Source organism: Cinclus cinclus, chromosome 1 (genome assembly GCF_963662255.1).
Source record: "Cinclus cinclus chromosome 1, bCinCin1.1, whole genome shotgun sequence".
Taxonomy (NCBI): Eukaryota; Metazoa; Chordata; class Aves; order Passeriformes; family Cinclidae; genus Cinclus; species Cinclus cinclus.
Genome location: NC_085046.1, coordinates 45828436 through 45843357, shown reverse-complemented (window position 1 = coordinate 45843357; position 14922 = coordinate 45828436). Strand labels below are relative to the sequence as shown.

The following is a 14922-nucleotide window of genomic DNA, read 5'->3' as shown; positions in this document are numbered from 1 at the left end:
ACAAAAAGACAAACTCACAGTAGCAGATGCTGTGCAAGTACTACTCATAAGAGATTATGCATGTACCTGTCACCTACAAAAAGCAGTGGAGAGTAGAAGATATAATAAACATAGGATTTTCCCTCCCTGCATCATCCCAGACATACACATACTTGCTTAAACGCAGCACTAAAAAAACCTAGATTTTAGGGGGGGAATGTTTATGGGGAGGAATAGTAATTGCAGGAACCTTTGGGAATTTAAAAAACTGACCTACAAAGACAGTGAGATGGACAGTTCAGCTGGCTGATGAAAGAATAAATAGTACATCAGCAATTGAGAGTGCTAGGAAGGATTGCTATTCAGCTGCATTCAGGAGAAGGAAAGTTATGCTGCCCCTAGGAGACAGGGCAGAGAACAGACTGAGCACTGAAAAGCAGAAAATCCTTACACTTCTTGCAGTTAATTATTTTCACATGCATTAACTCATTTTCAAATTTTTGTTGAGCATATGGAATATCTGGGTACAAGGCAGAGGATAGTAAAAGGAACAAGACTCTCATCATTGTTATGCTCTCAGACTTGAGACTGGCTCTGTTTTTTCCTGTGAAGAAAGAATCTATTTGCAAAGGCACATTAGCTTCTGTCCTACTCTTAGAAAATTCCTGGTGCTGTGTTCTGGAGAAGGAAAAGAAAAAAGGGAAAAGGAACCATACAAAGCACTCAAGCTACTCAAATCTTTTTGGGCTCCAATGCTTCAAACGTGAGATCTGAGTGCTGGAAATCTGGTCTTTCAATTGCATCTACTCTCAAGTAGGGGTAATAAAGAAATTTCCATGCCAATGATTTTAGCACAAAATAGCAAGTAATGCCAGTAACTCCACTTAAAATAATAATAAAAAACACAGCACATGCACACACACATATCTGCTTTCTGTAGAAAATCTTGATGCTTCATTACAAAGCTTCTGGCAGAGAGCTGAAAACTTCTGGGGTTTTCAATGAACCTTGGAGTTGTTAAGTTTAATGGTGTTCTAGTCATGTTTGGGACAGAAGTTTAGGTACCGTGGGAATGGAACTTCCTGAAAGAAAGCTAAGACATTCAGGCAATTTCTGTGGCTAGAGTTGGCAAGCATTTCTAAGGCATCACCTTTTATATTCAGCCACCCACACCGGAAGCTGGGTGTTTATATCCCACTCCTGACCCTTTGCTGCCTGCAAGGATTTCTGCAACTTTGCTTCATGTTGATGTATCCACAGCAGAGCGCCAAGGATGTTGATAGTTTGGCACTTAGTCACATTCTATTTCTGACAGATTAAACCAGAGGGTTTAAATCACTGTCAGGTCTCAAAGCACTCTTTTTGTTTGTTTGTTTGTTTGTTTGTTTGTTTCCCATGTCTATTTTGACAACCAAAGAGTTATTCTGTCGATTCTGCTCTCAGCCTAACAGGATGCACTCTGTGAAAAAGTTACAGCCTGTCACAATCCTGAAAATAATTTGCTGGGTATCATTTTACTCCTCTTGACCATCCAATGTGTTTGTCTCCAATCATTAAATAAGGCAAAAACAGTAAGTATTTCTGCTAACATTTAAAAAGTTGATGGAATCCAAGGAGCTTTAGCTATCCTTTCACTATGACTGGTTTGTTTTTTAAAATGTTAATTCATCACATATCCCAGCTGGAGACAAGCTTATCAGTTAGAGTTGGAAACTTACCCCCTTATCAACACAAAATACTTCAAGGACAGAAAACAAAAACAATTCTGTAGGATGCAGTAGAAAGAGCAAGGATAATTTAGGCAGAGTGATAGTAAGTCAAAATGGAATTTGGCAACCACAGTAGAGCTCAACAGCAATTCAAACTTACTAATCCCAAATTTCACTTTACATCTTCTACAAAATATATTAAATATGAACAATGTCAAAAACAATAACATGATTAACTAAAATAATTCAATATCCAAAGCAATACAAGGTCAAACGTCAGAAAGAAGGGTAGAAAACCACAGAATTTCAGAATATTCTGAGTTGGAAGGGACACACAAGGATCAAGTCCAGCTCTCAAGTGAATAGCCCATACAGGAATCAAACCCACAACCACAACTGAGCTAATATTCATTTTCATTCAAAACTAGTTTGCATAAGGTCTTGAGCAACCTGGTCTAGTGGGAGGGGAAGTGGGACTAAATGACCTTTAAGATCTATTCCAACCCCTTAACATTCTGTGATGCTACAATAAAATCTAAATGCCCACATGTAACAATATATTGCCTCCAATAAACTATTTTTATGTTAGTTTTTGTTTTTGAAAATCAGAGAGGGGGAAACAAGTAGGTGTTGTGCAGTTAATTAAGCTCTCATATACATTCATTTACCAGGATTGTATATACTAAACCATCTTGCCTAAGGACACAGAGGGCTGTGTGCAAGTTTAAAATCATTAACTACTGTTATCTGATAACAAGCCCCAAACCTTGACATCCAAGTTTATTTAAACTGAAAGGATGACAAACATGAAAGGCAACCACTCCTACTCTTTTCAGCTTTTCCTCCATTGTGCCACCAGCCAAAAGGGTCTTGGACTCTCCATAAAATGTTTGGCAGACAAAAGCCCTGTTAATTGACAAGCTATTGCTTTTACTGCAATTTGTGGGAATCTTTTAGACCCAAATCAATTCTTCACACAAGCATTCCCATGAGATGCCACACACATTCCCATTTCAAGTAATTTACAAGAAATGCTACAACCTCTCTCATAAAACCTTTGTCTTCACTGGGCACTTCTGGAACCACGTGCAACCCTTTCATCCCCTGATGGACAACAGGTTCTTTTTTTGCTTGTTTGTTTCTTTACTTTAACCAGGTTCTTTGTTTGCAGCCATCTTACTGCTTTGTTTTTACTCTAAGATAGATCCTTGCCTTTGCAAGGGGTGAGTTACAGCAGAGATATTTGCAGTCCTCATTGCACCCCAGTGCCAATTAAAAATAGTCCCCTCATCACAAGCTGCCTGTTAACAGTTCTCCTTTATTGCTAAAGCTCAGTGTAGTTAATTCTTCTTTGTCAGTAAGAATAATCAATCTCAGCCTGTTAACTGGGAAAAGTTTAACAGGGAACAGACACCTGACAGCATAAGCTCTCTTCCTTTTCTGTCAGGAACAACAGCAACCTGCACTCATGGTATAAGCCCTTATTATCACCATTTAAAAGTGGTCAGCGTGTATTATTGTTTTCTTTATGTGCTTTAGGAATGCAAAATCCACCCTGCTTTATATATTTATTTCCTTTAAAGTCCTGGACACTTCTTCTCTGTTCTGCAATTTCAATTTCAGGAGTATTGTTAATCAGCATTCATTTAGTACCCAAGAAGTTTTAAGTCCTTCCTGGCTTCTAGTATCATTTCATTCATTCATTATCACAATACCATCTTTGATCAAAAAAATGGAAAGACAGTCTCTGTCTAAACAAGAACCATATAAGGGTTGAGCACCTTCCTCCAATTCCTCAGCATTTCTACCCTCCCAACAGGAAAAATTCCCCACAGAAATCTGCTAAATCATGTTTTCATATTTCTTCACATTCTTTTTCCACATCTTTTTCTCTCAGGGACAGAATACATGTCCTTAAAATATAAAGCACAACAGGCACTCATCTTTTACTGCTGGATGCATGCCATCTCAGAAATACTGATATATAGAAATGCAGAAAAACTGGATAGGGCTACCCATATGAAACGATGGACAAGGAAGAACAGCTGCAGGCAGACTCCTCTGACTACACAGCCAGAGGAACAGGGACCATGTTGGAACATGGAAGGCAAATTTGAGCTGAACCCTGAAGAGTAAGAGGGGTAAGAAAAAAGGCTCCAAGGGAGGAAGGGATATGAGAAAGAGGCTGTGTATCCTGAGCCCATGATCCTTAAAGAGTAATCTAGACCTTCAGGGTGCTGCTCAATCCCTCTATTCCCTTGGGAATGCACCCAAACAGGGCACAATCTCTCACTGCATAGAAAGACTCATTTGATCCTCACCAAAATTAAAAGTATGATGAAGGGTTTCTGCAGCCTTAGCTGGGAACACACTGAGGAGGTGAGCTAGCAAGATCTGCAGCTAGGAGAGATGTAGGATGAAAGCCAAACATCCGCAGAGAGAGGAAATGAGATCTTGACACAGAAAAATGGTTCCCAAATTCTAAGATCTGAAGTGCTTATGAATAAAAATTATTTACACTGAATAACTACACTGAATCACGCCCACTTGCCCTGCTATGCCAGTTTACTTCTATTTCAGAAAAACTGTGAATAGTTTTTATTTTTAACTTGACTTCTTGACTCTTATTTATTCTTTAACATTTCCTCAGAGACATGTTTTTTGAGAGAAATCAGAAAAAATATTTTAAATGGCTATGCATGTTGATAAAAGAAAAACACACCATTTTTAAACTTTTCTTTTTAAATGTCCAAATTTTTTAAACAATGTTTAAAAAGCAGTGTAAACATTATTTCCAAAATAAAAGGAATTTAATATTGTAGACACAGCCAAGATAGTGTAAAATCCCCCTGAAAGTAGGTATACTTTTTGAAGCCTGAAGAAAATCAGCTAAAGAAAATATAAATAACAGGAAAATGCTTATGTCTCCATGCTGCATTATTTTTCTCGCTGAAGTTCAGCACATACCAAGTCCTTGCTCTTCCACACCTACCTCTGCAACCACATTTCACCTACCTGCAGGACTGTTTTTCTATTAGGCCACTGGCAGAGCCAAACTCTAGCTTTGCAAAAAATCTGCAGACAAAATTATGGGGTGTTCCCAGAGAGACAGTGACCAAACCTCCACATCACATTTCTGAGCACTCCCTGGTCTCCATTTATCGGCCGTGAACCAACCACTTTACTAATGTCACTAACCTTGAAGATGTGAACACTGCTCCTACCAGAAGACCAACTCTGCTTTTTCACTCCTCACTACAGCTCCTTGTCTCTGTTTCTTATCCCCAGAGTAAGGGCAGACAGGGTCTGCTGCAGTTTGGAGGTGGATCAAAGCAGCCGAAGTACATAGAAATTTGGGAAGATCAGCATTTGGCACTGCACTAAGGATGGAAATTTGAATTTGAATTATCCTCAGCCTTCACTGAGGATACAGTTAATTGTTCATTCCCCTGAGTTTCCCAGTAAACTGGCGTACCTCCTCCACTGTCTTTTGTGGTGGGAATTGTATTCCAGCAGCTCCCAACACTGGTTAAAGCCAAGTCTTTAAAGCAGTATCAGGGTACTTAATTACCCAGCTGGGTGGATCCTGCAGGGGGAGGATCGGTCTTGTCTATCTTCAGCCATCTCTCAGACCAGGAGCTGGGTACGCTCCCCCTCTAGTTAGTGGAGGAAGATAAGCATCTGCAGAGAGTAATCCATCCTACCTCTCTTTCTCTGAATTAACGGAAGACGACCCCAGATAAGTAGTTCAGATCAGACACATTACTTCTGAATAGCTGTAGCTAGGCAAGATTAAATTCCACCCTCAGCATCCAAAACACTTACATACCTAATTTTGCATTATTTACCACAGTTGAAATGTCTGTTACTCATTGATTCAGAAACAGATTTTGCTGATGTGATTTCCTTTTCTTTGTGCAAAACTTTTATTATTCAGTATTTTTATCCTAGCACTCAGGTATATAAGTGACAAGACATTTTCTGCACGCACACACCCACAAATGCACCTTCAGGAGAAGCTGGGCACATCTTGAAACTCTCTGAGCAGTGGTTTAAAAGCCCTGGATGACACAAAGGAGATCGACCAGAGGCTCCTTTTTGACTCAGCTCTCCAAGACCCTCCAATCCCTGTACTCTGCCTCCAGATATTTGGATTTTATTTGTTCCAAATCATTTTGGAAGAGCAACTAAGAAGAGACAGCTTTGCTTTTGTGAAACGGTGCTCTCTGGGGATCAAACACACTGAACAACGCTGCTGATGGTCGTTCCTGGGACGTCTCTTTGCAGGACAGACAGCGCAACCTTTCCCACTCCCAGCTCTCAACCACACCAGAAATGTCATAACCCAGCCTCCATTTCCCAAGCAGGTCTGCTTCCCTTCTCCCCGCAGGGGTGTAGAGCAAGGCTGGCCCGGGGCTGCGGCGTCTCCGTAGGGCTGCGCGCTCCCAGCGTGGCGGTGCCTCGCACAGCCGCATGCCTCACATGCCGGAACACGCAGCGCCCACGGTCTGGGTAACAGCGCTCAAAGGAGTCAAAAGGGGCTACTTATGAGTTTGGATACTACCACCTAAAGATAAGCTTCTCCATGGTTACCGCTCTCACAAAAGTCACTTTCCTGCCAAACCTCCTCTCCTCCCTCCCTGGCTCTGTCTCCTTCTCCCTCCACTATTTTTTTTTTCCCCAAACGTGCTACATCAAAGGAGAAAATGAAAACATTTACGATAATCACAGTCTGACTATTTTAATGCAGACTGTAGGAAAGGAAACATGTAAGCCAAGTGTTCTTACTGTGCAAGCAGAAACATACTCTCGACCTCATAAAAGTATCTGAGAAATAACACTTGATTAAAGAAGCCAGTCTTTCATTTAAGTAGGTGCTTATGGTAGGGAAAACAGCCAGGGTTCCTCTAGAATAGGCCACTGGCCTATCACAAAAAGCAGGAACAGGCCAGACAGATGAATTATTGCAAGAGAGCTGGGTTTCAGCTGGGGTGTGAGAAGATCCCTATTATCCCATTCACCTTTTCTACACAAATGCCTCTCCCCAGAGAAACTTAGTCATTTAAAGCCAGCTCGTTCACCCCTGACAGGCAATATGCATTGAGTGAGAGGTGATACATTCTCATTTTCATCAAGAAATCTTAGTCGCCCCAAGGAGCAGCTCACTTAGTAAAGAGGTAATGGAATACAGGGCCTTTCATCTCCACCTTGCTGCTTCGAGCACAGCCTGGCTCGGTAACAACCCAAAAGTTACTAGTCAATGGATTGTTTTGCTGACCTCAGTGAAATGAGTTTGGTGAGTTAGAAGTGGTTTTCAGTAGACAATAGCTAGGCATCACAAGTGGTGTTAAACCGGATCCGTAATAATGAGTTGAGCACCCTGCCATTGCTTTCTCTGTCCTTCGGGGCCATGGAACACATAGGAAGCCCTGCAACTGGCCAGCCTGCTCCACCAAGATGGGGACCTCCAAATCCCAAGATCCCAGCTTTGTCCTCATTTACAGAATGTTTTAAAAACAAATAAAAAAACCCCAGCCATTTCACATTCTTTGGGAGTTCCATAGTATCTAGTGGGCACCATTTGGAACCAATAATACCAAAAACCTGAACTATGAAAGTGCTGACAAAAAATGTGTTCCCGCAGTCCAGACCTGAAGATGTGTACTTACTGCTGGGTGCCTCATTTTGCAACAATAAAAATACTTTATTTAAGTAATTCCTCATTTTAATGCATTTAGTGAGTGCAGATCAAACTTACATCTCTCCAGGAAAACAAAGCACAGCCATCCCTCTTTACTTTCTTCCTGTTCAATGGCATCTTGTAGTCCCAAGTTTGAACTACCCCTGGGACTCTGATGCCTGTGGAGTCCAGAATCATCCATGAGTTGAAGAGCTTGCTCCCAAGAAAATGCAGAATTCACCCTGAAGTGAGAGTAGCTGGAATCCTTATATATGCATCCCCAAAATACCTTAGCAATATTATAGTAGTTTGTGCTTCTTCCTATGCCGTTTCCACAAAAGACTGAAATCCCAGAAGAAATCTAACTTGGGTTGAAGAGCTTCCCTCCATCTGTTAAAGCTTGCACAAATTACACCACATCACACACAAGCCTGTTTCCATCACTTTGCATTACTAAATAGGTATTTTCAAATAAGATAAATTATCCACCAACTGCTTAATTAAGAGATTCACTGAGGACCATTCCCAAAAGGGAATGGATGCAAAGCAGGCAGCAAACTGCTATCACAGTCCTGAGGATGCCCCCTCTATTTACTTCAAATTTAAATAACATAGGAATTAGCATGGGTTCCAGTTCTGGGGGGAAATGGCAAGAAGGTAAAAAGGGTTCTGCAGGGAGAGGGAAGGGAGGTCTGCTGTGGCTTACACATAGATGACGCTTCTTTAGCTGTCAGAAAGATTCAGCCTGAGAGCTGGACGTTTTATACAGATGTCATTAACATCCAAAACAATCATGCTGTTTTTCTTGGAAGGGATGGTTGAGTGGCTTTAAGTTTCTTACTCTCAATAGTTGATGCAGTTCCTTCCCTAACACAGCTGAGACTGGTAAATTTCAAGGCCAGACCTTCAGGTATGACCTTTTATTCCTTTATTTCTTCACACAGCTCTCCCCAGATGTCTCCCACATCAAATGCTCTTCTCAACACAGAAGCTTTTGATAGTCAGAGGACAAAGAAAAGTTGATCAAGGAGACATTGTCAAAACAATAACTGGGCAATAGGCAATATCTATACAGTACTTAAGAAAGAGCAAAGCAGAACCCAAAAAGATTCAAGCAGGTCTCCACAGACTTCTCAGCCCTACAGACCTGCTTTCCCCTGAGGAGCATAAACTAAGGAAAGCAAGAGTGAAAAGATACTGCTTTACAGCTGAAGTGTGAGGGGGATTCACCAAGTGCAGAGGGAGTTCTCAGCCTGGGACTGAAGGCATTCAGCACAGCAGGAGCCCAGGGTATATGTCACTATGACATGTATGATGGCATGTTTTCATTATTAAAGGATTAAAACTTTTTTTTAATTACCTGAGCACCCTAATCTCCACAGGAGCAGTAATGACTTAGTGTCAATTAATTTTGCCGATTACCAGGGTTTTTTTCCTCACAGAACAGTTCAAGTGCTCTGCAGCATCTTCATTAAATATGTGTATATGTGTAAAGGTACATTAATTTTTGAAGTCTATCTTTCTCTCCTCCATTTTTAATTTTATTCTAATGATGCAGGAGAACTCTATACTGACTAATTTCTTGGCATTCTACTGAAATGTAGAGCCTATATATTCAGCTGATAACTGGCCCACAAATTGCAACAAAACCAGAGATTTGAACTTTTTGTTTTACTCATCTCACAGATTATAGGAAGGAAGCCAACTTATCTGCCCCAACTCATTGCTCAAAGGATGCAATTATTACTTCCTCTCTATACTGTTGCTGCTCAAGAATAAAATCCAGGATATGAGCATCAAGCCAAAAATCCACCCGGGACACCCTCAGGAGGCAACCCTCCATTCTTTCACTCTGTAATTCAGAGCAAAGGCCCTTGTTGCATATAGCTGAAAGGAATCCTTGGAAAAGTTTGGCTTAAGGAAGTATTTAATAAATGCTGATCAACAGATGAACACTAAAATTATTTCTGTCTCCTCCTGCATGATCCTATCACAAAAAAAGGCACCACTAATTCAACACATCAGCCCCCTCCCAAATAACCTGCTCCATCTGCATATAGTGCAAGGTCACAGAAAAGATTATAAACTGAAAATGTGAGTGATACAATGTATTAATGCCATAAATTCTTCAACAGAGACCTGAATTCCAAGAGAAAAAAGCATAATAGTGTTGGATTCCTTATACTTTTTACTTTGTTATGGCAATAATGTGCCTTTTGAAGTTCATACAGGGAGATACAATGCCAAAAGGCAAATACTTACAATACAAGAGCACTTGGTACATTTATTTCCTTCAGGCATGAATTCTTCTCCTTCATTGTAAAGTCTTCCTTCAAATACACAACCTGTAAAACAGTATTTGAATAAGTTTAATTCAAGATAGAATGCCCCACTGTATAACAATATGAGAAGTAAATCATACCATACTCTCCAATACAGAATCATGGAATTATTTCAGTTGGAAAAGACTTCAAAGATATCGAGTCCAACCTCTGACTGACTACTGTCTAATCAAGTACTAACTGCCTCATCCAGTCATTTCTTGAACACCTTCAGGGATAGTGACTCCAGCACCCTGGGCAGCCCATTACAAGGTTAACAGCCCTTTCCATGCTGAATTCCTCCTGATGTCATCAGGGGAGACTGAACCTCCCCTGGTGCTTCTTGAGGACATGCTTGTGTCTTCATGTCCTGTGCTGGTTGCCTGGGAGAAGAAATGAGTCCCCACTTTGCTACAGCCTCCTTTCAGGTAGCCGAAGAGAGACAATCACTTCAGTAGAAAACAAATCGCTTCAAAATCCTGAACAAATCCTTGAGAAACCATAAATGTCTTTTGGGGGCAAGGGGGGGTGTAGGGGTAGGGGGAAGAAAACATCCATCTATGGGAGATACGTTTGCAAAAATGAAATCAAAGGAAGGCTAAGTCTCCTTTTAGAAGTGCCTTAAAAACAGGTTTTTTAGGCTTTTCGCTTTTTAATAATTCATTCTTAGCCCCTGAGTTTATATTAGGTGTTAGCAGGTATTATAACTAATCAAAATATAATAAATCCATTATATCACAACTGGAGCAGTGCTTACCTTCAAAATCCCTGATAAAAACAAATTAACTTTAAAAATCATGGTAATTTGACACTGTGCTTCACAAAGGCAACCCATTCTCACTGTCCTTCAAAAAGTTAATCTCCTTTTTTAGAATTACTCTTATCCTTCCCTTCCTAACAAAATCATGGTCATCAATCATGCAAACCCATTCTATAGACCCTCCAAAAATGGCATTAACACATGTGTGAATATTAGCACAGGATATTGCCTATGCCCTGGTTTGCATGTCCTCTACTAAAACATCTTGTACCATTTTGTTCATTGTGAGTCACCAGCCCACATTTTTAGTAACTTGTAAAGCATAACAGAGAAGTAAGAGGCAGCCTCCCAGGTGATGATGCGCATCATTAGAAATACAATTGCACATGTAGAACAGAATCTTGACCATGAAATCTCACCTGGACACACAGGACAACACATTCCTCTGTGTTTGGAAGGGTTTTTGCAATGAACAACACACTGTACTTCTGATTCTACTATCACTCCTTCCTGGAAAAGAAGCAGATTAGACACATGCATTGTTAATCTTGCTTTAACAAGTAAAAATTCACAATTACTGTCAGAAGAATTGAAGCCCAACACAGGTTGCAAAGGCCTGGGTTTCAAAATTTCTTTTCCTTCTGTACTGTTGCCTGGTATCAAGATTCAGGTTAATCCACAGTCAAAATACCCATTTCAGTCTCCCTGACTTCAGACATGGGATTTGTCTTAAAATGCACCAGGTTAAAAAAAAAGAAAATCCTCCTAGGGAATTCTGCTTTATCAGGAATCCTTAATCACAGTAATCTGCCATGCAGCTCTGGTGGAAACAGGCCAGACAAAAGGCATTCTCCTCCCTCTCCTATTGGAGGAAAACAGACTTAGAAAACAGATAAAAGCATCTTGTTCTGTAGAGGGGAGACACTTATCTTTGATATTTTGCCTGATAAGTATTAGTAATTTAACATTTCCTGTACTTACTTGAGAAGTCAAGAGTTCTGAACAAACTGGGTGTGAGGTTCTATGCATAAAGGCTGCTACCATTTTTTTCTACTTACAGGTGTTTGAGGCAAGGCAAAATTGTTTTCTAAATGGATCCAGGGTAAACAGAATCACCCAGTTTTGCATTAAGACACTGAAACAGGCAATAAAGAGCTGACCACTTCATGCAATATATGTAAATTCATGTAGTGAGTTTCTTTTCATTAAGTGCAAGGATTCAGGATACTAGTCAAGTTCAGTCATCTCAGTCTACCTATTTTCAAAAACTAGTTGGTTTCACAGAACAGAAATATTACAGAAAAAGAGAAAGAAACCCTTGAAACTCTCTTCTGCTAGTAGAAGCTCTTCATACTCTCTAATCTCCTCTTTCCAGCTACCATTCTTAGTAGCTGCCTGAGTGTTACTATTAAAACCAGATTAAATTGTCAGCAAAAATGGCAGACCTATTACAGACATAAGCTAAAATCACCTACATAATTACTTGGTTTCAGCCTGAGAAGTGAAAATCTTGAAAATGTTACAGTTGCAGATAGCCAAGCTACCAAAAATACTGCTGTGTTAACAGTGCAGGAGCCCAGAAAAAATATTTGGTTGTGGGTTTTTCTTAAAGGAAGGTAAAACCCATGGACACAGAAGTGTCCAAGTCCTAAAATAATGTGTATTTTACAAAAGGCTTAGAATGTTGAAGAAAAGAGGACTTACTTCAAGGTCACGACATCAGGAAATGGCATGGCTGTGTACCTCTCCTTCAGTAAAGTTTCAGTATTGTGGTACTCAAGTCATTTAAAACCTATATTTCTGAATATTTGGTTATATCTGGCTGCATCTGAGTGGATTTAAATTACTTTAAATGCAAACTCTATATTGTGCCTTGGGCACAAAATATGTCAGGTTATTCGCATTGGATAAATGAAGGCTCAGGATTTCCTGGGAAAAGCTTACAACTCAATTAGCACAATTTTTATGATATCCTTACCTGGCACTGGTATGTAACACAGGGATTGCTTGGGAGGTGCCATTGCATGGAGCTGTTGTACATATGTCCTCCAAAACTGCAATCTAGATAGGGATGAAAGAGACACCCATCAGTTCAGCTGAACAAAATCTTGTGGGAGGTTGCTGCTAAGGATCACAGGGCAGCGTCTTAAATGCAACCCACCCTCACCCCTGGGTTAACAGAAGAGGTAGAGCTGAGAGCTGGGATGAAAAAGAAGGAACATGTTCTGGGAGGACAGGCAGCACTGCCCCGGACACCTGCTGCTGATGCCCAACTGGCCAAACTCCTTACTAACTCTGGTCAAGACAAACCAAAATCAGTGACAGTTCACTTAAAAATGGATGTCAGTGCTTACTCTGCAGTTTATTCAGGAAGTACTCAGTTACTCAAGCATTGGAATGGGGAGAGAGAGAAAATAAGGTTAAAGAAGAGCTGGCAGCATTCATCAACTGGCTTGCCCATGGTATCTTAATCCATTAACCAAAGACTTTGGGAGAGCTCCTCAGCAAGCACAGCTCAGCATGGATGAGCTGACACTGGCAGAGCTACCTCTCCTTTATGCCTTTTCATATTCATGACAGGAGGGATCACCATCCATGTGAACTGAAAGCCATCAAGTTTTCATGTGTGTGTGGTCAATCTCTATGGGGTGACATTCTGGTCTCTCAGAGTTCAGCTTTATCGATCTTTATGTGCTATGTGACAACTTTGTTAACAGAAAACAGGTTTGTTTGCCCATGCACTGGATCAACCCACATTTGTTTCGTGCAAATTAAATTTTCATGGAGCCATTTAGAAAAAAAAGCAAACACCAAAACAAACATCAATTTTTACATTTTTGATTACATGCTCCTACTAGTTTCCCTTCCTTTTTGGTTTTCTCTTTCGACATTTTCTGGTATTTTGCAAAAAAAAGAAAACCAAAAAAGAATACAAAGAAAATAATAAAATAACTCACCAGAGAAGCAAAACCAGAAAATACTCACAAAATAGAAATACAATATTTGCTTTAGAAGAGTTAATTCATTAATGCATAATTGTTTCAACTAAAAAATAATTCTTTGGAGACCTAGAGTGGTTCTGAGAAAAATGTTGGAAATAACATATACACCATTTTCTGTGGGAAAAATGCCCACTTTACGTTTATTGCTTTCACGTTTTTTCCTAGTATATTTTATTCAAAATTAGCTCCATCAAAGGGCCCACAAAACAAATAGGAATCTTGCCAAAGACTTTGAAACACACACGTGTGCATAGAGCTACATAATCACAAAACTACAGTCAGTCAAACACTGCCCACAGCAGCATTCTGTTTCCACATGCTAACTCAGCAACTAGTCTAAGTATTTATCTGCTGTGTAGGGTGCACTGTCCTGCTTTGGAATAAGTTTTATGTCCTTCTGAAAATAAAGGCAATTCATCATCCCTACCCCAGCCCTACACCTTTACAACCAGAAAATCTTTGAGCCCATTGTAAAAGAAAACTCAAGTGTCACAGTTCTGAGGTACTCAGAAACTTAAAATCACCTTAAAATCATTTTGAATTTAACACAAAATTTTAAGGAATCATGATATATAAAGATCATTTGCAAATGTGTTAACTGCTTCAATTTAAGTTTTTAAACAACAGAAGACTTGTACTTCAAGATTTTCAGTAATCAGAAATTCTTTTTCCAGGCTAAATACAGAACAACATGGGAGAAATGCATAGATGATGCGGCCATTTCACTTACCTAAGCTGAAACAGGTATATCTTGAAAAAGAGATGATCAATAATTTCCAAGTTTGCTCTGATAATTTCATCTTTGACAAACATTGAAAGGCATAAAGTCTACATGTGAGTCTCATATTTTTAAGCAGCAAAGCCTCTATGAAATTATTTTGAATAATAAAGAAATGTTCAGATTCTCAGTGCATTAAATGCAGGTCTCTGACCTCTCATATATGCAGGACAACACATTGAGAAAGGAGTGTGAAGCCCTATATTCCTCTCATGCATTTTGAAATTCCATTCTGAAAAACACTGAGTTAATCTCACAGCACAGTCTTACTGCTCACCAAAACCCCAGATAAATGCATAGTCTATTTGCTGCGTTTAACATCCCCAAATTGCAGAAGCCCAGGTCATACTGGTTCCATTCTGAGAAACAGTTTACAAGTGTGCAGGACACTCAATATGGAATGAGCTCTGTTGTTAAATACCTGTGGGCATATTTCACCAGAATCAAGAATCAAGGGCTAGGTTGGAAAAGAGCAATTGCAAAATACCTTAAATATTGGTTCAGCAATTACGTTCTTTAATGTAAAATGTTTCCTCTATGAGAAACCTAATAACCCTGGGCTAATCTGCATGTACACATGCACATATTAAAGTGAAATTTTCAGCTCAAGGATTAATCTGGTCAACTAAGAGTGAACATGGTGCACTCAAGCATTTAGCATTGCTGTTGCTTGAAGTACACATCCAAGCTATG

At 39.9% G+C, this 14922-nt stretch overlaps 1 protein-coding gene across 1 annotated transcript in view; it reads right to left on the bottom strand.

Annotated features, from left to right (window-relative positions):
* The window catches only part of BMPER (BMP binding endothelial regulator), a 149741-nt gene that overhangs the window by 103407 nt on the left and 31412 nt on the right, over positions 1 to 14922 (bottom strand). Inside the window, exons 4-6 of the mRNA XM_062497214.1 lie at positions 12428 to 12510; positions 10869 to 10959; positions 9631 to 9713 (exon numbers count right to left, since the gene is read on the bottom strand). Coding sequence (XP_062353198.1) covers positions 9631 to 9713; positions 10869 to 10959; positions 12428 to 12510 — 257 coding nt within the window. The remainder of the gene's footprint in view (positions 1 to 9630; positions 9714 to 10868; positions 10960 to 12427; positions 12511 to 14922) is intronic.